At 43.1% G+C, this 26606-nt stretch overlaps 1 protein-coding gene across 1 annotated transcript in view; it reads left to right on the forward strand.

Annotated features, from left to right (window-relative positions):
• Positions 1–26606, forward strand: part of ARID2 (AT-rich interaction domain 2) — a 574897-nt gene that overhangs the window by 453302 nt on the left and 94989 nt on the right. Inside the window, exon 15 of the mRNA XM_053716737.1 lies at positions 8041–10880. Coding sequence (XP_053572712.1) covers positions 8041–10880 — 2840 coding nt within the window. The remainder of the gene's footprint in view (positions 1–8040; positions 10881–26606) is intronic.

Consider the following 26606-nt stretch of genomic DNA (forward strand, 5'->3'; position numbering starts at 1 on the left):
CCCACACACAGACACACACAGACCCCCCCCCACACACAGACACACACAGACCCCCCCCCCCACAGACACACACAAACCCCCCCCCCACAGACACACACAAACCCCCCCCCACAGACACACACAGACCCCCCCAGACACACACAGACCCCCCCCCCCCCCCGAGACACACAGACCCCCCCCAGACACACACAGACCCCCCCACAGACACACACAGACCCCCCCCCCCACAGACACACACAGACCCCCCCCCCCACAGACACACACAGACCCCCCCCCCCCCACAGACACACACAGACCTCCCCCCCACAGACACACACAGACCCCCCCCACAGACACACACAGACCCCCCCCACAGACACACACAGACCCCCCCCCCCACAGACACACACAGACCCCCCCCCCCCCACAGACACACACAGAACCCAACACACACGCACACACAGACCCCCCCCCCTCACGCACACACAGACCCCCCCACCACGCACACACAGACCCCCCCTCACGCACACACAGACCCCCCCTCACGCACACACAGACCCCCCCCACCACGCACACACAGACCCCCCCCCCACGCACACACAGACCCCCCCACGCACACACAGACCCCCCCCACGCACACACAGACCCCCCCCCACGCACACACAGACCCCCCCCACGCACACACAGACCCCCCCCACGCACACACAGACCCCCCCACGCACACACAGACCCCCCCCACGCACACACAGACCCCCCCCACGCACACACAGACCCCCCCACACACACAGACCCCCCCACACCCCACCCACACACACACAGACCACACACACACACAGACCACACACACACATACAGACCCCCACATACACAGACCCCCTCACACACACAAACTTACACACACACACTTACACACACACAGACCCCCCCCCCCCCACACACACACAAAAACACACACAGACCCCCACACACACACAAAAGTTATGGCATGGCAGTATTTTAAACAAAGCAAGCTATACAGCCCATCTCTTAGAGACACAAAATAAAACTCACTATAAGGCTTGGCACATACCTTGCTCAACCCCATTGTTTGTCCTCCTCTGCTGCTGCTCTTGATCATCTCTGCTGCTACCTGCTTAGACTCCGTTTGCCCCACAGTCTCACTGAGAGTTACACTACACTCCCACAGTGAAGTCCTAAGTTCCCTCGTCACTGCCAAACACAAGCTCTGGGTAAAACAAACCTACTCACTTGCTCCTCTGCTGGCTGACCCACAAACAGCTATTTTGCCAATTTTGGCATGCTGTACACTCAGGGGCTTATATAGAGGCGTGGGCCTGGAGCTGCAGCTTCTCGCGCCCCCGGAATTACGTTAATCAGCCCACAGCTCTCCGTTATGGGGAGTAAGTGGAGGGCCGCATTGCAACCGGTTCATGGGCCGGAAATGGCAGCGGGCCGGTACTTTGAGACCCCTGGGCTAAACACATACTTATTTGCAAACCCATGTACAGTTCATTGCCTTTTCTGAGATGGACACGGCTGATGAGCCAGTAAGGAGTGGCATAGTATCCACCAATTAAAGGGTCATGGAACACAATTTTTTTCTTTCATTATTTAGAAAGAGCATGTCATTTCTCCTGTTAAGTGTAGTCAGTCCACGGGTCATCATTACTTATGGGATATTAACTCCTCCCCAACAGGAAGTGCAAGAGGATCACCCAAGCAGAGCTGCTATATAGCTCCTCCCCTCTACGTCACACCCAGTCATTCTCTTGCACCCAACTAATAGATAGGATGTGTGAGAGGACTGTGGTGATTAAACTTAGTTTTTTATATCTTCAATCAAAAGTTTGTTATTTTAAACGACACCGGAGTGTGTTGTTTCCTTCTCAGGCAGAATTGGAAGAAGAATCTACCTGAGTTTTTGTATATGATCTTAGCGGACGTAACTAAGATCCGTTTGCTGTTCTCGGCCATTCTGAGGAGTAAGGTAACTTCAGATCAGGGGACAGCGGGCAGGTTCACCTGCAAAGAGGTATGTTGCAGTATATTATTTTCTAAGGAATGGAATTGACTTTGAAAATACTGCTAATACCGATATAATGTAAGTACAGCCTTAAATGCAGTAGTAGCAACTGGTATCAGGCTGACATGTATATATGTTTACACTTAAGTATTTCTGGGGAATGGCACTTCACTGGGAAAATACTATATGCATATAACTTTTAGCCTAACTTGCAGTGTGAGCGACTAGCAGCAGGCTTTTTTATGACATTTCATATATTAGATTTTAAACGTTTACTGGCATGTTAAATCGTTTAATTATCTGAGGTACTTGGTGAAAATTGTTTTGGGCTTTAGTTTCCACATGGCTGTCGTTTGTTTTAAATTAAAACAGTGAGCTTCCCTCACTGTTGTAGTGTGAGTGGGAGGGGCCTATTTTGGCGCTTTTACTACGCATCAGAAATTCAGTCACAGTCTGTCTTTTTCTCCCTGCATGATCCAGGACGTCTCCACAGAGCTCAGGGGTCTTCAAAACTAGTTTTGAGGGAGGTAATTACTCACAGCAGACCTGTGAGACTGTGCTTGACTGTGATAAAAACGCTTATATTGTCAATTGTTATACGTTTTTTTCTGATATTAAGGGTTAATCATCCATTGCTAATGTGTGCAATCCTTTGCTAAATTTGGTTTATATAACTAATCCGGTTCATTGTTATTCAACTGTGACAGTTTTTGTGTGCTTCTTAAAGGCACAGTAACGTTTTTACATATTGCTTGTAAATTTAGTTGAAAAGTATTTCCAAGCTTGCTAGTCTAATTGCTAGTTTGTTTAAACATGTCTGACACAGAGGAAACTCTTTGTGCAATATGTTCAAAAGCCGAGGTGGAGCCCAATAGAAATTTATGTACTAATTGCATTGATGCTACTTTAAATAAAAGTCAATCTGTACATGTTAAGCAACATTCACCAGACAACGAGAGGGAAGTTATGCCGACTAACTTGCCTCACGTGTCAGTACCTGCATCTCCCGCTCAGGAGGTGCGTGATATTGTAACGCCAAGCACATCAGGGCGGCCATTACAAATCACTTTACAAGACATGGCTAATGTTATGACTGAAGTTTTGTCTAAATTGCCAGAACTTAGAGGTAAACAAGATCACTCTGGGATGAGAACAGAGTATACTGATAATGCTAGGGCCATGTCTGATACTGCGTCACAATATGCAGAGCATGAGGACGGAGAGCTTCATTCTGCGGGTGACGGATCTGATCCAAATAAATTGGATTCAGACATTTAAAATTTTAAGTTTAAGCTGGAAAACCTCTGTGTGTTGCTAGGGGAGGTGTTAGCGGCTCCGAATGATTGTAACACAGTTGCAATCCCAGAGAAAATGTGTAGGTTTGATAAATATTTTGCGGTACCGACGAGTACTGACGTTTTTCCTATACTTAAGAGACTTACTGAAATTATTACTAAGGAGTGGGACAGACCCGGTGTGCCTTTCTCACCCCCTCCTATATTCAGAAAAATGTTTCCAATAGACGCCACCACACGGGACTTATGGCAAACGGTCCCTAAGGTGGAGGGAGCAGTTTCTACTTTAGCTAAGCGTACCACTATCCCGGTGGAGGATAGCTGTGCTTTTTCAAATCCAATGGATAAAAAGTTAGAGGGTTACCTTAAGAAAATGTTTGTTCAACAAGGTTTTATATTACAACCCCTTGCATGCATTGCGCCTGTCACGGCTGCGGCAGCATTTTGGTTTGAGTCTCTGGAAGACACCCTTGACTCAGCGACATTAGATGAGATTTCACTTAAGCTTAAAACCCTTAAGCTAGCTAATTCATTTATTTCTGATGCTGTAGTACATTTAACTAAACTTACGGCTAAGAATTCCGGATTCGCCATTCAGGCACGCAGAGCGCTGTGGCTAAAATCCTGGTCAGCTGATGTAACTTCTAAATCGAAACTACTTAACATACCTTTCAAGGGGCAGACTTTATTCGGGCCCGGTTTGAAAGAAATTATCGCTGATATTACGGGAGGTAAAGGCCATGCCCTGCCTCAAGACAGAGCCAAACCCAGGGCTAGACAGTCTAATTTTCGTGCCTTTCGTAATTTCAAGGCAGGAGCAGCTTCAACTTCCTCTGCTCCAAAACAGGAAGGAGCTGTTGCTCGCTACAGACAAGGCTGGAAACCTAACCAGGCCTGGAACAAGGGCAAGCAGGCCAGAAAGCCTGCTGCTGCCCCTAAGACAGCATGAAGTGAGGGCCCCCGATCCGGTAACGGATCTAGTGGGGGGCAGACTCTCTCTCTTCGCCCAGGCTTGGGCAAGAGATGTCCAGGATCCCTGGGCGTTGGAGATCATATCTCAGGGATATCTTCTGGACTTCAAAGCTTCTCCTCCACAAGGGAGATTTCACCTTTCAAGGTTGTCAACAAACCAGATAAAGAAAGAGGCGTTTCTACGCTGTGTACAAGACCTTTTACTAATGGGAGTGATCCATCCAGTTCCGCGGTCGGAACACGGACTAGGGTTTTACTCAAACCTGTTTGTGGTTCCCAAAAAAGAGGGAACCTTCAGACCAATATTGGATTTAAAGATCCTAAACAAATTCCTAAGAGTTCCATCATTCAAGATGGAAACTATTCGGACAATCTTACCCATGATCCAAAGAGGTCAGTACATGACCACAGTGGATTTAAAGGATGCTTACCTTCACATACCGATTCACAGAGAACATTACCGGTATCTAAGGTTTGCCTTCCTAGACAAACATTACCAGTTTGTAGCTCTTCCCTTCGGGTTGGCTACGGCTCCAAGAATCTTTACAAAGGTTCTGGGCTCTCTTCTGGCGGTACTAAGACCGCAAGGAATTTCTGTAGCTCCGTACCTAGACGACATTCTGATACAAGCGTCAAGCTTTCAAACTGCCAAGTCTCATACAGAGTTAGTACTGGCATTTTTGAGATCACATGGGTGGAAAGTAAACGAGGAGAAGAGTTCTCTCTTACCACTCACAAGAGTTCCCTTCTTGGGGACTCTTATAGATTCTGTAGAAATGAAAATTTACCTGACAGAGGACAGGTTAACAAAGCTTCTAAATGCTTGCCGTGCCCTTCATTCCATTCAACACCCGTCAGTGGCTCAATGCATGGAGGTAATCGGCTTAATGGTAGAGGCAATGGACATAGTTCCTTTTGCACGCCTGCACCTCAGACCGCTGCAATTGTGCATGCTAAGTCAGTGGAATGGGGATTACTCAGATTTGTCCCCTACGCTGAATCTGGATCAGGAGACCAGAGATTCTCTTCTATGGTGGCTTTCTCGGCCGCATCTGTCCAGGGGGATGCCCTTCAGCAGGCCAGACTGGACAATTGTAACTACAGACGCCAGCCTTCTAGGTTGGGGCGCTGTCTGGAATTCCCTGAAGGCTCAGGCATCATGGACTCAAGAGGAGAGTCTCCTTCCAATAAACATTCTGGAATTGAGAGCAGTTCTCAATGCCCTACTGGCTTGGCCTCAGTTAGCAACTCTGAGGTTTATCAGGTTTCAGTCGGACAACATCACGACTGTGGCTTACATCAACCATCAGGGAGGGACAAGAAGTTCCCTAGCGATGATGGAAGTATCAAAGATAATTCGCTGGGCAGAGTCTCACTCTTGCCACCTGTCAGCGATCCACAAAAGTCGCCAGACTTTTCATCCGGGGGAGTGGGAACTTCATCCGGAGGTCTTTGCCCAAATACTTCGACATTGGGGCAAACCAGATATGGATCTCATGGCGTCTCGCCGGAACGCCAAGCTTCCTCGTTACGGGTCCAGGTCCAGGGACCCGGGAGCGGTCCTGATAGATGCCTTGACAGCACCTTGGACCTTCAGGATGGCTTATGTGTTTCCACCCTCCCCGATGCTTCCTCGTTTGATTGCAAGGATCAAACAGGAGAAAGCATCAGTGATTCTAATAGCGCCTGCGTGGCCACGCAGGACCTGGTATGCAGATCTAGTGGACATGTCATCCTGTCCACCTTGGTCTCTGCCTCTGAGACAGGACCTTCTAATTCAGGGTCCTTTCAAACATCAAAACCTAATTTCTCTGAAGCTGACTGCATGGAAATTGAACGCTTAATTTTATCAAAGCGTGGATTTTCAGAGCCAGTAATTGATACCTTAATACAGGCTAGGAAACCTGTTACCAGGAAAATTTACCATAAGATATGGCGAAAATACTTACACTGGTGCGAATCCAAGGGTTACTCATGGAGTAAGGTTAGGATTCCAAGGATATTGTCTTTTCTACAAGAAGGTTTAGAAAAGGGTTTATCTGCTAGTTCGTTAAAGGGACAGATCTCAGCTCTGTCCATCCTTTTACACAAGCGTCTGTCAGAAGTTCCAGACGTTCAGGCTTTTTGTCAGGCTTTGGCCAGGATTAAGCCTGTGTTTAAATCTGTTGCTCCGCCGTGGAGCTTAAACTTAGTTCTTAACGTTTTACAGGGTGTTCCGTTTGAACCCCTTCACTCCATTGATATCAAGCTGTTATCTTGGAAAGTTCTGTTTTTAATGGCTATTTCCTCGGCTCGTTGAGTCTCTGAATTATCAGCCTTACATTGTGATTCGCCGTATATGATTTTTCATTCAGATAAGGTAGTTCTGCGTACTAAACCTGGGTTCTTACCTAAGGTAGTCTCTAACAAGAATATCAATCAAGAGATTGTTGTTCCATCATTGTGTCCTAACCCTTCTTCAAAGAAGGAACGACTTCTGCACAATCTAGATGTAGTCCGTGCCCTGAAATTTTATTTACAGGCAACTAAAGATTTTCGACAAACTTCTTCCCTGTTTGTCGTTTATTCTGGACAGAGGAGAGGTCAAAAAGCATCTGCTACCTCTCTATCCTTTTGGCTTTGTAGCATAATACGTTTAGCCTATGAGACTGCTGGACAGCAACCTCCTGAAAGGATTACAGCTCATTCTACTAGAGCTGTGGCTTCCACTTGGGCCTTTAAGAACGAGGCCTCTGTTGAACAGATTTGCAAGGCTGCAACTTGGTCTTCTCTTCATACTTTTTCCAAATTTTACAAATTTGACACTTTTGCTTCTTCGGAGGCTGTTTTTGGGAGAAAGGTTCTTCAGGCAGTGGTTCCTTCCGTATAGAGATCCTGCCTGTCCCTCCCGTCATCCGTGTACTTAGCTTTGGTATTGGTATCCCATAAGTAATGATGACCCGTGGACTGACTACACTTAACAGGAGAAAACATAATTTATGCTTACCTGATAAATTCCTTTCTCCTGTAGTGTAGTCAGTCCACGGCCCGCCCTGTTTTTTAAGGCAGGTCTAAATTTTTTAATTATACTCCAGTCACCACTGCACCCTATAGTTTCTCCTTTCTCGTTTGGTTCTTGGTCGAATGACTGGGTGTGACGTAGAGGGGAGGAGCTATATAGCAGCTCTGCTTGGGTGATCCTCTTGCACTTCCTGTTGGGGAGGAGTTAATATCCCATAAGTAATGATGACCCGTGGACTGACTACACTACAGGAGAAAGTAATTTATCAGGTAAGCATAAATTATGTTTTTAAACAACTAATTTACTTCTATTATCTAATTTGCTTCATTCTCTTGATATCCTATGCTGAAAAGCATATCTAGATAGGCTCAGTAGCTGTTGCTTTTGGTGGCTGCACACAGCTGCCTCGTGTGATTGGCTCACCTATGTGCATTGCTATTTCTTTAACAAAGGATACCTAAAGAATGAAGCAAATAAGATAATAGAAGTAAATTGGAATATTGCTTAAAATTGTATTCTCTACCTAAATCATAAAATAATTTTTTTTGGGGTGTTTAGTGTCCCTTTAATCAGTGCCTGGCTTAAGAACAGCATGGAACTGCAATGTTATGTATGTATGTGTGTGTGTAATACATTTACAGGATTAAACACATAGTAAAATACATAAAAGTATAATGTGTACATTTATATGAAGTACAATTTATAGTTTTCCCAATTACAGTTATTCTAGTCTAATTTGAATTTTTTTTCTTATCTAAAAACAAAAACAGGTGTGCAACAGGGCATAGGAAACAATTTCCAGAGAGGCCCAGTGACCAGTCAGTCTCCCAATTTAACTGCAACGCAGATGTCCTTTCCAATTCAAGGAGTTCACAGTGTGGCACAAACAGTTTGCCGAATACCACAAAATCCACAGTGTCAAACCCAGCATCAACAGAATACCACAGTAACTGTAATACAAAATAAAACTCCAATTCCATGTGAGGTTGTCAAAGCAACAGTAATACAGGGCTCTGTTCCACATTCAGGCGTTCCTGTTAGTATTGCTTTGGGAGGTACAACACAGGCTTCTATGGTTCAAAATCACAGCAGCGCAGGACAGCAAACTGGAGTTACTGTTGTAGGATCTCAGGCATTGTTTCACCATCCATCTGTTATTCAGCAGCAATCCCCATTACACACTGTTGTCCCTGGCCAGATAACATCAGCTACTCCTGTAGCTGTTATTCAACAAACTGTACCTCAAGGACATATATTTAGCAGAGTGCAAAATATGCCAACATGTACAACTGCACTTTCACATGGCCAGCAGTTAATCACCACATCATCCCAAAGTGTGCAAATCCCACCTCAACAGACTCAAACTTCCAATCAACCAAAAGATACTGTAATCATAACTCCCCAACAATATGTAACCTCTTCATCCAACATTGCTTCTGTAACCACTGTGCAGAGTTTCCAAGTGGCAGCTGGGCAGGTGGTTACTATTGCTGGTGTCCAGAACCCACAAGCTTCACGGATTGGTTTCCAAAACATTGCTCCAAAACCCATCACTTCTCATCAAGTATCATCTACAGTAGTACAACAGCCTCTTCAGCAGCAGCAACCCCAGCAGAGTGTAGTGATTGTAAGCCAATCAGCTCAACCTGGTCAGGCTTATGCACCAGCCATTCACCAGATAGTACTTGCTAATCCAGCAGCAATTCAAGCTGGGCAGACTGTTCAGCTAACCGGACAAACCAGCATAGCTCCAGCTTCCTCTTCTCCTTTACCAACCACAAATAATCAGATATCTCCTATAATGACATCTCCCCCCACTACTTCGGTATCACAAGGGCCCCCACAGACAGTCGGTCAAATGCTTTCTGTAAAAAGACAGCAGTTGTCACCAGCACCTCCTCAACAGCAGCAGGCACAAGCTCAACAATCACCACAGGCACAAATACAATCTCATCAACAGCAGTCACCCCTACAGTTGCAGCAACAGCAGCAGCCCAACTCAGGAGGTGGACACTCTACTCCAGGTGAATCTAGCCTCATAAAGCAGCTCTTGCTACCTAAAAGAGGGCCATCAACCCCAGGGGGGAAACTTATACTCCCTGCTCCACAATTGCCACCTCCAAATAATGCAAGAGCACCAAGCCCTCAAGTTGTTTATCAAGTAGCCAATAATCAAGCACCTTCTTTTGGAGTTCAAGGGCAACCTACAACTCCACAAATACTAGTTGGGCAACAAAATGTCCAGTTAGTCCAGAGTGCAATGCAGAATCAGCCTGCAGTACAGACTGTTCCAATCTCAAACTTGCAAATCTTGCCAGGGCAGTTGATCTCAAATTCTCCAGCAACAATTTTCCAAGGAACTACAGGCAACCAAGTTACTATAACAGTTGTGCCAAATACCAGTTTTGCTACTGCAACCGTAAGCCAGGGAAGTACACCTCAGATCATTGCACCAGTGACTGGGACACAAGCAGGAGTTGGACTTCAGGTGCAAACTCTTCCTTCTACGCTTACTCAACAAACAGGTCAGGTACCAGGAGCTGCTGCTTCTCCCCCTTTCAAAGGTGATAAGATAATTTGCCAAAAGGAGGAAGAAGCAAAGGAAGCGACTGGATTGCATGTGCATGAACGTAAAATTGAAGTGATGGAGAATCCTTCATGTCCAAAAGTATCTGCAAACACCAGCAATGGGGAAACAAATGAAACACAAATGGGAAATCGTTTAAATGGGATAAAATATAGTGATTCGTGCCTACCTCCTTCAAACTCAGGGAAATCTCAAAATGAGACCAGTCAGCTGGTCACTAATGGGTCATCTGTGGAATTGGGGGGAAATGGTGCTTCAGGAAAGCTAAACTCTGATCAATTAAACATTCAAGAGACAAAACATGATTTCAAAAGGCCACAAGTTAATGGAATTTGTGATTTTGAAAAGGGAGACATTTCTCATTTAAGCAAAAACATTCCAAATCACAAAGCTTCCAATCATGTAGGAAACGGTGAAATATCTCTGGCAGAACAGCAAGAACTTCTTGATTCCTCTCAAGTTACTGCCAGAAGTGATCAAGTTGAAAAACTTTCTAATGGACCTATAGTACCCAACAGTGTATCACATTTTTCAGGTAGCATCCATGATGCTACTAATATGGCAATTCAGATACATTGTGCTAACCCTACAGACTTACCGAATGGACCTATAGTCTCAAGTATGAATTTAGACGTGCCTCAGCAACGACCTTCTGTAGTTGTTTCAACACAGGCTACAGCTTCTCTTTTACCAGGACATCAATTTATAGGCTTGACCCACACAGGGCCAAGAGTTTCCCAACCTGTAATACCTGCTGAAGTAAGGTCGACAAATGGTGTGACTGAATGCAAAGCTTTGAAAAGGCCAGCAGAGGACAATGGCAGAGAACCTGTTTCAGTAATTCCAAATAAAGTAGGAGTGAGGATTGTTACAATAAGTGACCCCAACAATGCTGGGTGCAGTGCAACAATGGTTGCTGTGCCACCAGGAGTTGATCCAAGCACTGTAGCTAAAGTAGCAATAGAAAGTGCTGTTCACCAAAAACAGCATCCCCACACCTTTGTACAGACTGTGGTTGCACAGGTGAGTAATATTTTTTTTTATCATGCAATATTGATTGTTAATGAGGAAATAACTGTTAGGAGTAATCTTTTTGCCTGATGTGTAAGCATAAACATTATGATTTTAAGAATAGGTAACATTTAAAAAAAAGTTTGGTTGATGACTCTTTGGTGGTAGTTAGAGGGACCAGATAGCTCTCATTTAGAAATTAATTAACTTTTCACAAAATAAGTTTTGCCGACTGATAATGTGACATGCAGTCAGGTACTTTAGAATGCAAATTCAGCACAAAATTTGATAGCTAAGCTGAAAAACTAGCAAGAGGTTCCATGTTGAAAAGAGGAAAATATTAGAAATGTGTGTATTTCATATGCATGTGTGTCTAGCAGCTGTGATTTACCATATCCTATCTCTACCTCCTTCCTCCTGGGCACAAAATAAAGAATATAAGGAATGTTTGATATCTTACTCCTTCAAATGACCAGTATCAGTCTCTCCAGATACTTGAGAAGTTCTATGGCATTAGCGGTGCGGAATCTGTTGGCGCTCTTCAAATAACCCATAATAATAATAAAAGTTGCATGAAGATTGTTATCTAGAGTTTTGTGGCTCTAAAACAGCCATACAAATGTTTTATAAGAAAATCTCCTTGGTACATGAGATCCATAGTGATAGATATCGAGATATATATATATATATATATATATATATATATATATATATATATATATATATATATATATATATATATATATATATATATATATATATGAGAGAGACACACTGAGAGAGTACTGGAGAAGGAAAGCGGCAGGCACTACACCAAAACCAACGGGATTAAAAATTGTCAAAATGTATTGTTGAAAACTGTAAAAAGAGTTAAGACATGGCAGTCTAAGGAGATGCAAGCAGTCTGACGCGTTTCACGCCCCCTACAGGAGCTTACTCATAGACTAAGGCACTCCAAGCTTTTTGAGGCTTATAATAATGTAACTTTTTTTTTTCTTGTTACATTTAGATTTTACTCCTTTGGATTTACTTCCGGATTATAGTGCACAATGTGAGCTGCGTGAGTTCTTTCTCTTACCGACGCTAAGAGATTGAGGTCGATTTATGAAAGGTCTTGCGGACCTCCGTATTCAGCATTCACAAGAGCTGCTGGTGCAACGCCGCCCCCTGCTGACTCGTCAATCAACCCGATCGTACTCGATCGGGTTGAATTGTGGCGATTCCTGTCCGCCTCATCAGAGCAGGAGGACAGGGTTATGGAGCAGCGGTCTTTAGACTGCTGCTTCATAACTGCTTTTTCTGGCCAGTCTTCAAACTCGCCAGAAACTCGGCCTTTCAAGCTCCATACGGAGCTTGATAAATGGGCCTCCTTGTCTCTTGGTTTATACGTAAGTTTTTGAGGTCTGTACTGCTGCTTTGATTTCAGTTGAAGGATGGTTCTTCGTTACAGGTTGTAAATATTAAGTGCTAAGTTTCAGACTAATTATAAGATGTTTACTGTCTCTTTAATCAAAGTCTAAATGTTTGTAAAACAAATAAACATAATTTTTACTACAATAATTTTTCAATACCCAAACACCCTTAATTTGCCTTATTTGGAAGAGCCTATCTGTGGTTAGTCTACAGACAGCAAAGCAAGCCACTGTCATAAAGTTAGTATAAATGCATTGTTTTGCAGTTATCTGATAAAGCCAATTCGGTAAAAGCATGTAGCAGGGTTAGCCTTGAGAAGTCAGCATGGTGCATGCACTGCATTTAGTGTTCTGAGAATTAGAAATTGCTGAATTTCCATCTAAAGGGGAGGAGAGTCCACAGCTTCATTCATTACTATTGGGAATTGAGGAAGATGTAGATTTGAGGCTTGGAAATTATTTTAAAATTGTTCAAGAGGGTATAAGATACCTAGGAATCTTGATTTCAACTCGAGAGGATAAATGGTATAGTTTGAACTATATACCACTACTCAAGAAAATAAAAGATTTAAAAACTTGGACTAAGCTACCTATATCAATTACCGGTAGAGTTAATCTCTTCAAAAATGATAATCTTTCCAAAAATTCCATATCTAATTCAAAATATTCCTGTCCCGATCTTGAAAAAAGATATGAGGCGTACTGTCAGCCGTCAGGCAATTTATATGGAATAAGAGACCTAGAATTTCTTTGGATAAACTATACCTGCAAAGAGATATTGGGTGTGGATTAGCCCTCCAAAACTTGGAATACTATAACTGGGTAATGCTAAGTAGAATAGTGATGGAGTGGATAACAGATGTTACGTATTATACGATACCAGAAATTGGGGAAAAAAAACATTTTTAGCCATATAATCTATTGAATATTATACATAATTCGTGGCAAAAACTGCCGGTAAATATTAAAAATACAAAAACTATAGCTAACCCCTTAATAGCTTGGAAAAAACTTTGCAAGAAGGTAGGAGTTGAATATGGTATGTCCAAACATCTGCTAATACAGAATATCTTGGCATTTCCAATGGACATTAATTCATCTCTATTTCAAAGTTGGGATGTAAAAGGGCTGAAACTCATTCATCAAATATTAGACATGGAAAGGAAGGCCGTTAAAACATTTGACTCATTGAAAAAGGATTTCCTAATCGATAATAAAGATTTCTATGTTTATCTCCAGGTTAGGCATTACGCGAATCAACTTAAGGAAAATGGATGGAACTGGGGTTGGGATAAGATTAAACCGTGGCTAATAATGGTTAAGCAGGGAATATATTCAGTATCACCATGGTACAAACTTATTCTTGCCCATGAAGGTCAAAATAACTTAGACAATTTAACTGCTAAATGGAGACCTTACATTACAGAAATAGATGAGCCTACTGAAAGAATAAGGGACTCAATCTCTCAAGTAGCTAAAATAACGATATCTGAAACCTGGAGAGAGGCACACTTGAAATTATTATACAGAATTTATTACACCCCTAAGAAGGGAGCAGAATGGGGTAATACACAGTTTAGTAAAAGCCCAAAATGTAGTAAATATGCAGCTGATCTGATACATATGATTTGGGATTGTCCCTTAATCAGCCAATTCTGACTTAAAATTAAATACTGGCTAGATAAGATCTTAAAGAGACCTTGCAATATTGAGCTAGAACAAATGCTGTTTCTTGTATGGACTAAAGAAATGGGGAGAGACTGGAAATTAATATATACATCAGTGTTAGCGGCAGGTGTATAATTTTTAGAAATTGGAAGAATAGTAAAAAACCTAATTTTACAGAATGGAAGAATTTTCTGATAAAACAGGCAATTATCGAACAATTTGATGTACAAGATCTCAATGATTACGCAAGTATTGAATATATGAATACATGGGGGAAATTTATACATTCACTTTCAGATACCCTCCAGAAACAGTTCTGGTGTCCCTTTAGGAATATAGTAGAAGCTTGAGTTTAAATCTAGACAGACAGAAGGCAGGTGGGAATGGCAAACATTTGTGTTGTGGTCCCCTTTTTTGTTTTGTTTTGTTATGTTTGTTGTTTGTTTGTGGGTAAGGGGTATGGGGATATGTGGGATTAAAATACCAAAAATATAAAGACAGAATACAGGATGATTTACATTCACTGAGTAATGACTGATAGAAAGCATTCTGTATGGTTATTTTATTTTTATGAAGGGCCTTCTGTTTATTTTGTTTGAAATTTGTGAAACACCCTGTGAGGTAAAATGATGGCCCAAATTAGAGGCTATTTACCTTTTGTTTTTTGTCTATATTTGGTAAAACACCCTGCGTGGTGAAAGGTAAGCCCAATTGAGAGGCTTTGTATTTATATTTTTGGATTATAAATAAAAGAATTTAACTATTGGGAATTAAGAACCTGGCCACCAGGAGGCAAAGACACCCCAGCCAAATGCTTAAATACCTCTCCCACTACCCTCATCCCCCAGTCATTCTTTGCATTTCATTACAGGTGGTGGCAGAGAGGTGCCAAAGATTCGGAGGTCTCTTATGGAGGGTATTACTCTTCGCAATGGGACAGGAGTTTTAAGTAACCCTATAAGCCTTATAGTATAAGGCTTCTGAGTGAGGGCTTGGGTGAAAGTTAGAGTCCGGAGATGCAGGGAAAGTCTTTTGCGAAACCATCCCGACTCGTATTAACAGCTCCTACAGCAATCGGCGTTGACGAATTTCACAGACTGCTTTCTTCTCTCAAATCCATGTCAGGAGCGCTGCTATGACCTTCACACTTGAAGGGCCGTGTTCCTGTTAGACGGAGTGGATTCTGGTAAGATCGTTCATTTTATACACAATGTTAGCATAGAAGACAGGGCCACAGTGTGGCGCCTTTTATCTTTACAGAATCTCGGGTTAATATTCCTGGTAGGGGGATTATTGAACAGGGGGGGGGGGTTATACAAGATATTGTTTGTGTCATTGCTGCACTGTGCGGGATAAGGCTCTTGCAATCGGTGGAACTATCGGGTGCTTTTCCGGGAGTTTTTGCGTGGTCCTTTTTTTGGCCCGTTTTCTCCTTTAGGCAGGGGCGGTCCTGCGATGCACCCGTGTGACCGGATGGGGCTCTTCACTTCCGGTCTGATCTGTGACGGAGGAGACAAAGTGGTTTCTGTAGTCCGGTTCATAGGAGGTGGTGAGTGCCCCGGCCAGACTGGCACAGGGGAAATTGTCTCGGCTGGAGTCCCATTTACTGATAAATATCCTGGAACTTTGAGCGATCTACAATGCTCTTAAGGCGTGGCCCCGTCTTGGGGCGTTCAACTTCATAAGGTTTCAGATGGACAACATTACCTCGGTGGCTTACATCAACCATAAGGGGTGTACAAGGAGCTCCCTTGCAATGAGGGAGGTGTTTCGGATACTGGAATGGACGGAGGCCCACAACTGCTCGCTTTCGGCGATTTACATCCCGGGTGTAGACAACTGGGAAGCAGACTTTCTCAGCAGGCAAACATTCCACCCGGGGGAATGGTCTCTTCACCCCGAGGTGTTTGCGGAGATTTGTCTCAGATGGGGGACGCCGGAGATAGATCTCATGGCGTCCAGACTCAGTTGCAAACTTCCCCGTTACGGGTCGAGGTCGAGGGACCCCACCAGGCAGAACTGATAGATGCATTAGCAGCGCCTTGGGGGTTCGATCTAGCATATATTTTTCCTCCCTTATCACTTCTACCTCGTATAGTGGCACACATAAAGCAGGAGAGAGCGGCGACCATTCTGATTGCTCCTTCGTGGCCACGGTTTGCGGATCTGGTGGGGATGTCATCCTCTCGGCCGTGGAGGTTACCCTGTCACAGGGATCTGTTGGAACAAGCTCCTTTCCAACATTAGAATCTCGATTCTCTGAGGCTGACTTCGTGGAGATTGAACGCTTAGTTCTAGCCAAGAGAGGTTTTTCTGAAAGTGTGATTGACAGTCACTCTGCGCATCTACCATAAGGTGTGGAGTACTTGCTTGTCCTGGTGTGAGAAACATGGATACCCTTGGCACAAGGTGAGGGTTTCCAGAATTCTGTCCTTTCTTCAAGATGGTTTAGAGAAGGGACTTGCCATTAGTTCCTTAAAGGGACAGATTTCTGCATTATCTGTTTTGTTACACAGGAGACTCGCTGAGATCCCTGACATCCAATCCTTTGTTCAGGCTTTATCTTGAATCAGGCCTGTCTTTAGGCAGTCTGCTCCCCCGTGGAGCTTGAACTTGGTCCTTAGAGTTTTGCAACAGGTCCCGTTTGAGCTTATGCATTCCCTTGACATTAAGATTCTGTCCTGGAAGGTTCTTTTCCTGTTGGCCATTGCATCGGCTCGAAGAGTATCTGAACTGGCGGCTTTGCAACATGGGCCACCTTATCTGGTTTTTCATTCGGATAAGGCTGTTCGCACCGGCTTGGGATTTCTTCACAAGGTGGTGTCCAATCTTAACATCAATCAAGAAATAGTTGTTCCTTCTCTGTGCCCTAACCCTTCTTCGAAGGAGCGGTTACTTCATAATTCTAGATGTGGTCTGTGCCCTGAAGTTCTATCTTCAGACTACAAAGGACTTCAGACAGTCTACATCTCTTTTTCTTTGGTATTCAGGGAAGCGCAGGGGTCTGAGGGCTTCTGCTACTTCTTTGTCTTTTTGGCTGAGGAGCTTGATCCGTTTGGCTTACGAGGCAGCGGGACATAAGCCTCCTCAGAGGATCACGGCTCATTCCACTAGAGCGGTGGCTTCACTTTGGGCCTTCAAGAATGAGGCCTCTATGGAGCAGATTTGTAAGGTGGTTACCTGGTTTTCCTTACATAGTTTTACCAAGTTTTACAAATTTTATGTTTTTGCTTCTGCGGAAGCTGCTTTTGAGAGAGAGGTTCTACAGGCTGTGGTGCCCTCAGATTAGGGTCCGCCTTTTACCCTCCCGGTTTCATTCAGTGTCCTCTAGAGCTTGGGCAAAGTAATGAATGAAGCCGTGGACTCTCCTCCCCTTTTAGATGGAAAACATAAATTTTGCTTACCTGATCATTTCATTTTCATCGTGGGGAGCAGAGTCCACAGCTCCCGCCCGTATCTCCGGTGGGCGGACCTAAATTTAATTTCTCTTTTGGCACCATTTATACCCTATTGTTTCTCCTACTGTTCCTTGTTCCCTCTGCAGAATGACTGGGGGATGAGGGGAGCTGGAGAGGTATTTCAACCTTTGACTGGGGTGTCTTTGCCGCCTCCTGGTGGCCAGGTTCTTAATTCCCAATAGTAATGAATGAAGCCGTGGACTCTCCTCCCCACGATGGAAATGAAATTATCACGTAAGCATAATTTGCTTTTTAGAGCTTAATTACATGCAGAATTGTTTCATTATGAGTACCCAAAAATGTTATATAATAATATTAAAATATTTATGTCCCTAAAGTAGGGCTTTACAAATGTGTTAAAAATCTGAGACAGCTCTCAAATTTAGGACCAAGATGCTCTATTATCCCAGGTGCAAGTGACAACTAAGCAATTGGTTTTGTCTCCCAGGAGAGTATCCTAACCCTATTTTCTTTGAAACGGGAAAGCAATAAAGTACCTTTTTTGGGTTGCAGCGCACACATGGCATGCGTTGTTGACACAGCTGCTCACACCACTTCTGTCTGTCCTTTCTTAAAAGCAACCACCTTAAGACTATAAAGCTCTCTTCTCACACTGCAGGTATACCAGACACTCCAATTCTTAAACTGTAGGCCCCTGAGACACCACCACATGAGGTGTCAGAAGGACCCCAATGATATATTTTACTGTGGGTGCAGCTTCGGAGCGTCTCATGCTGCTTGTAAGATGAAGAATCATCCATGCTGGCTGCTTCCTTCACTTGTTCTTGCTTGCCTGCTGTTCTGGATCTAAGCTTAAGCTGAAAACTTCCTTACGATGGCTTCCTGAAATGTAGCTCTGAGGGCGCATGATGCTTTTTTGGCATATAAAAATGTTCTTGCTTCATTGAAACAGTAAGAAAGTATTTTAGCTTTAAATACATTGTTTTCACAAACATTTGCAAACTTCCATTTTAAATGGAGTGCCTCTTCCATGCTACCAGCTTGACAGCTTTGCTATCTAAAGAAAAAAATTAAATAAAGCTTTTAAACATACATATTTTCTTCATAAATGAAGAGTCCACAGCGGCATTCATTACTTTTGGGAAATTCAGAACCTGGCCACTAGGAGGAGGCAAAGACACCCCAGCCAAAGGCTTAAATACCTCCCCCACTCATTCTTTGCCTTTCGTCCCAGGAGGTTGGCAGAGAAGTGTCAGAAGTTTTCGATAGTCTCTTATGGAGGGTAGTACTCTTCGGCATGGGACTGTAGTTTTAAGTAGTCCTGTCAGCCGTGAGAGTATGGATGAAAGTTAGATGATGCAGGGAGAGTCTTTCTGCGAAACCATCCCGACTCATATTAACAGCTCCACAAGCAATCAGCGTTAACGAGTTTCGCTGCCTGCTTTTTTTCCTCAAGTCCATGACAGAAGCGACGCTACTATCGGTCACACTTCAAGGGCCGTGTTCCTGTTCCACAGCGTAGATTCCGGTAAAATAGTTTCATTTTACTTTCATCATGGATGTATTGTAATTACAACTGTTTATCCGAGAGGGGCTACAACCTTTTGGGGATAACTTTAACATAGGGTCTCGGTGAGGCTCCTTTTTGTATCTAGGAATCAAGGGTTAACATCTCTTGAGGGGGGTTATTGAATAGGGGGGGGGGTTATAATCATGTTTATGTGATTCTGTCTGCTACTGTGTAGTGTTGCTCCGGCTCATGGCTATTTTGGAACATAACGGCCTATGTCTAGTGAGGCAGCCTTTACGGTCGGGTGCACTTTTGCGTGGACTGTACGGTTTACCTTGTGACCTCATTTCCGCTTTCCTGACCATGTGGCGACTGAGAAATCCTGGTCCGCTGGTGTCTGGTTCTCTGGATTTGGTGAGTGCCCCAGCCATTGGTGGTGTAAGGTGCCGTTTAGATTTTTCTTATTGGTCCATTTTTTATTTAGTGTCCCAGTTATGGAGGATTCTGATTTTTTGGAGACAGATGTCTCTGTTTCAGACTCTACTTGCGAAGAATATGAATTGGCCCGGGTGATACATGCCCATGAGTTAAGTTCCGAATGCTGTTTTAGAGTGCTCTGTTCCTCAAGATCAGGGAATCAGATGCCCACTGAGCCATCCGTCTCTGGGGATTCTATTTCTCACGAGACGAGTTTCCTACCACCAACTCTTATTACACATGCAGGTAACCCAAACGCTACTTATCCTTCTATGAAGTGTGGCCTGTTCCCACCAGAGGTTACAACACGGTTCCACATGGCCATATCTTTGGCGCTGGCGCATCTGCACTTCCCGGGAGTGTGCTTACAATATTGTCCATGAACCGGGGCTCGTCAAGCGTGGGATCGCCTGGTCCGGTTCAGCCCTCCGGGGGAGCGACTGCCCCTGAGGCTTCAGGAGTTCAACCTTCAGGGCTGGTGTTTTCTTTTGTCTCGGGGACTTATGTTGCGCCTTTTGTTATAGACTGGTGCGCCTTCGTGTTCTACTAATGCACGTTTTTGGCGTTTCTGGAGGATCCCACTCTTAATGGGTCTGGGGATCTAAAGCTCATGTTGTGGTGTGAAGTTTTCTTCGGGAACTTTCTTCTCTGGAATTGATACTCGCGATTTTGCGGTCGGACTGTTTACAAAAGTCTGACTGTTCTTTATTCCTCCATCTCGGTGGAGACTCTATGTGGCCTTGACAGAGCTGGGGCCCATGGTTTCAGGCTGGTCCTGACTGGGTACAAATCCTTTCGTCTTTGAGGCCTAGTTCAGACATGTGGCGTCTTTTTATGTCCGGTTGGTCCGGTGAGGGCGCCTAGTGATCACAATATGATTTGTGTTTACTTGTTTTATTTGACAAGTTTCAACTAGCATCCTGAGAGGACTTGAGGGTCCATGGTTGCTTAGGGGCATGGGGTCAGTCCTCATTTGCCTTTCAAGCTAGTGGGCCGGGACTCCGTTGAGATTTGCGGCGACATGATCAGTTGCTTCTGATTTTTCCGGGAACTAGAGTGTTCCTTTCTGTTGTGGCTTGGAGGATTTAGGTCCTTCATACCACCGTTCTTACGGTTTTGCCTTTCATGGTCTCTTTGGAAGTGTCCTTTTAGGACTTGTTCCTTTTAGAGGTTCTCTTCCTTTGGGTCGAGACTTTCTGGACTTCGTCCAGTTTTTCTGGCAGCTTTGGCTGCTTAATTAGGAAGTGAAAGCCGTGAGTCTCTGTCTTCCTTCGGGAGTTAGTCGTCTCCATATCAGGGTCGATAGGAGGTGTTGTCTCTTTTTCCAAGCTTTTTGCTTAGGGGATGGTTTTTCTGCCTGGGTTCGGGATGCTTTGCATTCTTCTCCCTTGGGTGTGGTCCTCTGGAACGTTAATCTGAAGGGATTATGGAGACTAGCCTTTCTACTCTCTTTCAGGTTAGAATGTTCTCTTTCTCATTTACCTTAGGTTGCCCTTTGGGGCCTTTTGGGCTCTAGAGAAATTGCGTGACTTTGTCGCAGCCTAGCACCTTGTTGGGGGGGTGTTGACCCCTGGCTAAGGGTGTTCTTTTCCCTTTGGGCTGGGAATTGTCTTGGATCCTACTTGGATGTCTGGAGATTTATGATCCTGTGGACTGGTTCGGGACGGCCCAGTTTTTTCAGGGACCCTATGTTGCGACATAGGGGCTAGCTCATTGGGCTTGCAAGCTGGAAGGCCAGAGTTCACATCCACCTTCGGGTACTGGTTATAAATTTAAGGCCCGACTTGTCCTTCGGACGGAGTGTGCTCCTCTTCATGGGGAGTTTTTTCTTTGTTGGGTCAACATTGGTGTCTGGATGATTTTTTCATTCGGTCCGTGTTTTGATCATACTATATCTTCATGTCTTGTGGACATGTACACTGTTCTTATCTGTGCCCTTCCCTTCTGAGGGGATAGTTTGTCTTCCTTATGAGCTGGGGTTTCCTCTCTCTGGAGGGACTTTGTCCTGCCTTGTGTGTAGGAGGTTGGATCAGGTGGCTTATTTCTGTAAGGGACAGCATCTGCTGCTCTGTGGGCTCTGTTCCGCCTGTTTGAATTTGATCTCTCTACGTAGAGACTGTCTGAGAGCTGTGACAGGTCTTCCTACGGATCTATTGCACCCAGGGGGTTCTCCTTGGGGGTGCCTTATTTTGGAGGAGCGGGTTGGGATGGGTGAGTCCCCCCTTTTTCTTTCCATTCCCTAGGGCAGTGCTTTCCAAACTGTGTGTCGTGACACGTTAATGTGTCGGCGGCAGTATTTAGGTGTGTCCCTGCTTCAGTACTAATTTCTTTTAATTTACTTTTTTTTTATTTATTTATTTTTTTTATTTGGTTTCCGACTTTTTCGCCTGCCTGCCTGCAATGCATATCACATGGTTGACACGTGATTGATACCTAGTGGGTCACAGATCATGTTAACCTATTGGCGCATCTCAGAGGGAACTGAAACTATTCCCATTGGCGGCACATTGGCTCCTGACTGCACGAGTAGTCTCCTCAATCGGCTTGTGACTGCATGTGTAGTCAGTGAGTGGGACAGCAGTGTGTTTGCAGCGCGGGCAGTAGCCAGTCGGACTCGCAGAACTCTGAGGGCAGCAGCTTAAATGCTCAGCTAAAGTCAGAAGTCAGTGTTTGTTTGTTTTTTGCAGCTAGCTCCCAGTAGTGCATTGCTGCTCCTGCTCTTGATATATGGATAGAAAGTGGAAGCTTAAAAATACGAGTGTCTTTATCTAATATTCCACCAAATATTCAGAAACTGTGTTCATCCCATCAACCTCATACATCCAATTAAAATATTAAGTAGCTATTAGTGTTATCAAAAAATTTTATAATTCTTGCACATTCATGCTGTTACTTGTAAATATATTTTGTTATTATATAATTTATGTATGTGTCCGTATCGCTTAAAATAAGTTAGTTTAACCTCCTGTTTGCTAGTACAACTGAATTACTGTGTCGCGAAATAATGAAGGTCTAAAAAGTGTGTCACCAACATGAAAAGTTTGGAAAGTTCTGCCCTAGGGGCTTGTGGTTGGGGTCTTTCTGTCCCCCCTGTCTATCAGCACCAAATTGTAGAAATATTAGTTCCTTTTAATCATCTGAGACATAAAAGCAAAGTTTGTTTTTATGTCTCTGATGATTAAAAGGAACTAATATTTCTACAATTTGGTGCTGCTTTCTACTTTACGTTACAGTCTATTATTGGGGTTAGTGCATGAACCCCCATAGCGTGCACCTGTTGTCTAGAGGTGAGTGCTGGGCTTACTTTTTATTCTACCCCCTGTCTATCAGACATGTCTGTCGCTTGGGCTGGTCCAGTGTTGGAGCAGGATCTGAGATCTGTTGCTCTGCTAAATTCATCCTCGGAGCATTCGAGGTACAGTAAGCCTCTTGAGGTTTCTCCTTTCTCCATGTTCAAGGTTTGTGGGAAGGCCTGGCGGCTCTTGGATAGCCTGTGACGTTATCCGCTGGTTAGCAATCTGAAGGATCTTATCTTCAGCTGCTTTCTGCTTGCCCTGCAAGTATTTAAGTTTAAGTCATTTTTTCCCCGGCGAGGTCTACTCAGCCTTCCTCCTTTTGAGGTTGATAAGATGAGCAGCGCCTTGAGTCCCTTAAAGGGCCACTGTAAGTAAATATTTTCTATGCCTGTTACTAACTAACTACCCCAAATACGCTTTTTATCAATAGCATTTCATTTAACATATCTCTACCATATATCAGAAATCTTGTCTGCAAATTTAATTGTTTTCCAAACCCACTCCGTGGGTATCCTTTGCTCTGTACCAATCCGTTTACAATACCTAGGTTTCAAAATGGCGCTTTAAACACAAAGTTATTGGTTTAAGTATTTTGAACATGCAGTGCTGAAAATAGTGGGCAGGATAACATGAGATCATCGGCGAATAAAAGATATAACTTTTAGAACGTTATGAAACTTTGTTTTGGAGAACATATAGGTCAGTAGGTTTTAATTAATGTTTATTAACTTTAATATGTTGTTTAGCTTAAAAATTATAACAGAAAGTAATCCTTTAAGGGGGATTAGCCGCACTTTACAAGAACATTCATGTTTTCTCTGTGTCTTTTCTTCTTTGTAGAAGAATACAGTAGCTTGTTCCCTTTCTTTAGTAAGGGTGTGTTCCAAAGTTGTTCTCTGCTTCGGACGAAGCGGGATGTTGTTGGGTAGGGGTTTTCAGGCCTGGTGCCCTCAGAATGGGCCGCCTCTTGTATGCCCCCCGTTTTTGCATTCAGTGTCCTCTATAGCTTGGGTATTTTCCCAAAAGTAATGAATGCAGCTGTGGACTTTTTCCATTTATGAAGAAAAACTTAAATTATGCTTACCTGATCATTTTCTTTTGTTCAGATGGAAAGAGTCCACAGCTCCTCGCCCGTTTTTTTTCTGTGGGGCGTCTTATTTTTGTTCTTCTGGCACCTTTTCATTTTCTACTGTTCCTTGTTCCCTCGGCAGAATGACTGGGGGGATGAGGGAAGTGGGGGAGGTATTTAAGCCTTTGGCTTGGGTGTCTTTGCCTCCTCCTGGTGGCCAGGTTCTGAATTTCCCAAAAGTAATGAATGCAGCTGTGGACTCTTTCCATCTGAAGAAAAGAAAATGATCAGGTAAGCATAATTTAAGTTTTTCTTCATAAATGGAAGACTTTCAATTAACAGCAGAGGCATAAAGAGATTTTAAGACATTTAAAAAAACTTAAGATAATTTGCTTTATATTATCTGTGTGAATTATAAATTTGCTAACTCTGCAAAGGAATTTTTTTTTTAATGGAATATGCTTATATGCTGCGTATAATGTATTTGTGCAGATTTATTAGCGATGCCCATGTTATTTAAAGTGAAAGTAAATCCTAGCGTTTTACAAACGCTAGGATTTACTAATGAAACAAAGGGGACTTACATTCATGAAGTGTAAGATACTTCATGTAGAAAGCTCCTTTATTTGATTCAATTGATCGCCGTTTTTACCTTGTACAGCAGCCCACGGCCAAAAAAAAAAAAAATTGTCTAAGAGGTGACGTTTTTACCTCTTAGCCAATAGCCGTGCGGTAAATCCGGCTTGGCGCCCATAAACAGTAGTATTATGTTACCTCTAAAGTAAGTAAAAAATCAAAAAGTCCATTAAAAAGAGAATGAATAGCAATGAGTTGCAATTCTACTTGGGGAAAAAAATAAAGGCTGTATCCACAGTTTTAGAAATTGATCCAGGTGGGAGATTCTTACTCTTGAGGGTTAAGATCGCAAAGAGCATATATACACTCTGTAATATATATGCACCAAATACTATTGATTATGTTTTTTGGGATACCTTGCAAACTAAAATACTCTCTAAAAAAGAGGGCTTGCTAATAATTGGAGGAGACCTCAATATGACCGCACATTATGCACTAGACAGACTAAGGCAAGATGCTCGAATTTTAAGAACAAAGAAAGACAGATTAGAAACAAAAAATTTTGCTAAAATATTCTCTACTCTAAAAGTTAAGGATATTTGGAGGCTATATAACCCAGATATTAAAAACTATACATGTCTCTCCAAAGCTCATAAGACGCTTTCAAGGATTGACTTATTTTTGGTAGATGAGAAATTTTTAAATTTAAATATAGAGTCTAACATCTTTCCTATCACAGTCTCGGATCATGCCCCGATAACTTTTGAAATACACGCACAGGATCTTAGAAATAAAAATTCACGATTTTATTTTCCTCAATATTTGGCTACTGATCCAGAATTTAAAGCAATGTTAAGTTTGAAATTTCAAGAATATGCCCAATTAAATAGTGATTATGTTAACCGACCAATGATTTTTTGGGAAGCTGCAAAAGCAGTTATGAGGGGGGAGATTTTAGCGTACAATATTAATAGAACGAAAAAATATAAAATGAAGGAGGAGAATGTTTCTAAAGCATTATCAAATACTTACAATAATTATATATTAAATAAAACTCCTGAAACATGGAACAGATACACGCAAGCTAAAAAGGAAAGAGACACCTTCCTATTACATAAAACTACACAAAGAGAACTAAAATTACAAGCACAACTATTTAAATATGGAAACAAAGCAGGCAAGTTACTTGCCAATTTAGTTAAACAAGACAAAGGATCTGCCTTAATTGAATCTGTCAAAGAAGGGGATAAATTAATCACAAAGCCAGATGAGATTTTAAATATAATGGCGGACTATTATCATGATCTCTATTTCTTTCATGTAATTAACAAGAGTCCATGAGCTAGTGACGTATGGGATATACATTCCTACCAGGAGGGGCAAAGTTTCCCAAACCTTAAAATGCCTATAAATACACCCCTCACCACACCCACAAATCAGTTTTTACAAACTTTGCCTCCAAGGGAGGTGGTGAAGTAAGTTTGTGCTAGATTCTACGTTGATATGCGCTCCGCAGCAAGTTGGAGCCCGGTTTTCCTCTCAGCGTGCAGTGAATGTCAGAGGGATGTGAAGAGAGTATTGCCTATTGAATGCAGTGATCTCCTTCTACGGGGTCTATTTCATAAGGTTCTCTGTTATCGGTCGTAGAGATTCATCTCTTACCTCCCTTTTCAGATCGACGATATACTCTTATATTTACCATTTCCTCTACTGATTCTCGTTTCAGTACTGGTTTGGCTTTCTACAAACATGTAGATGAGTGTCCTGGGGTAAGTAAGTCTTACTTTCTGTGACACTCTAAGCTATGGTTGGGCACTTTATTTATAAAGTTCTAAATATATGTATTCAAACATTTATTTGCCTTGACTCAGAATGTTCAACTTTCCTTATTTCCAGACAGTCAGTTTCATATTTGGGATTATGCTTTAAATTATCATATTTTTTCTTACCTCAAAAATTTGACTTTTTTCCCTGTGGGCTGTTAGGCTCGCGGGGGCTGAAAATGCTTCATTTTATTGCGTCATTCTTGGCGCGGACTTTTTTGGCGCAAAAATTCTTTTCCGTTTCCGGCGTCATACGTGTCGCCGGAAGTTGCGTCATTTTTGACGTTATTTTGCGCCAAAAATGTCGGCGTTCCGGATGTGGCGTCATTTTTGGCGCCAAAAGCATTTAGGCGCCAAATAATGTGGGCGTCTTATTTGGCGCCAAAAAATATGGGCGTCGCTTTTGTCTCCACATTATTTCAGTCTCATTTTTCATTTGCTTCTGGTTGCTAGAAGCTTGACGTATGGCATTTTTTTCCCATTCCTGA

This window comes from Bombina bombina, chromosome 6 (genome assembly GCF_027579735.1).
Source record: "Bombina bombina isolate aBomBom1 chromosome 6, aBomBom1.pri, whole genome shotgun sequence".
In the NCBI taxonomy this organism is placed as follows: domain Eukaryota; kingdom Metazoa; phylum Chordata; class Amphibia; order Anura; family Bombinatoridae; genus Bombina; species Bombina bombina.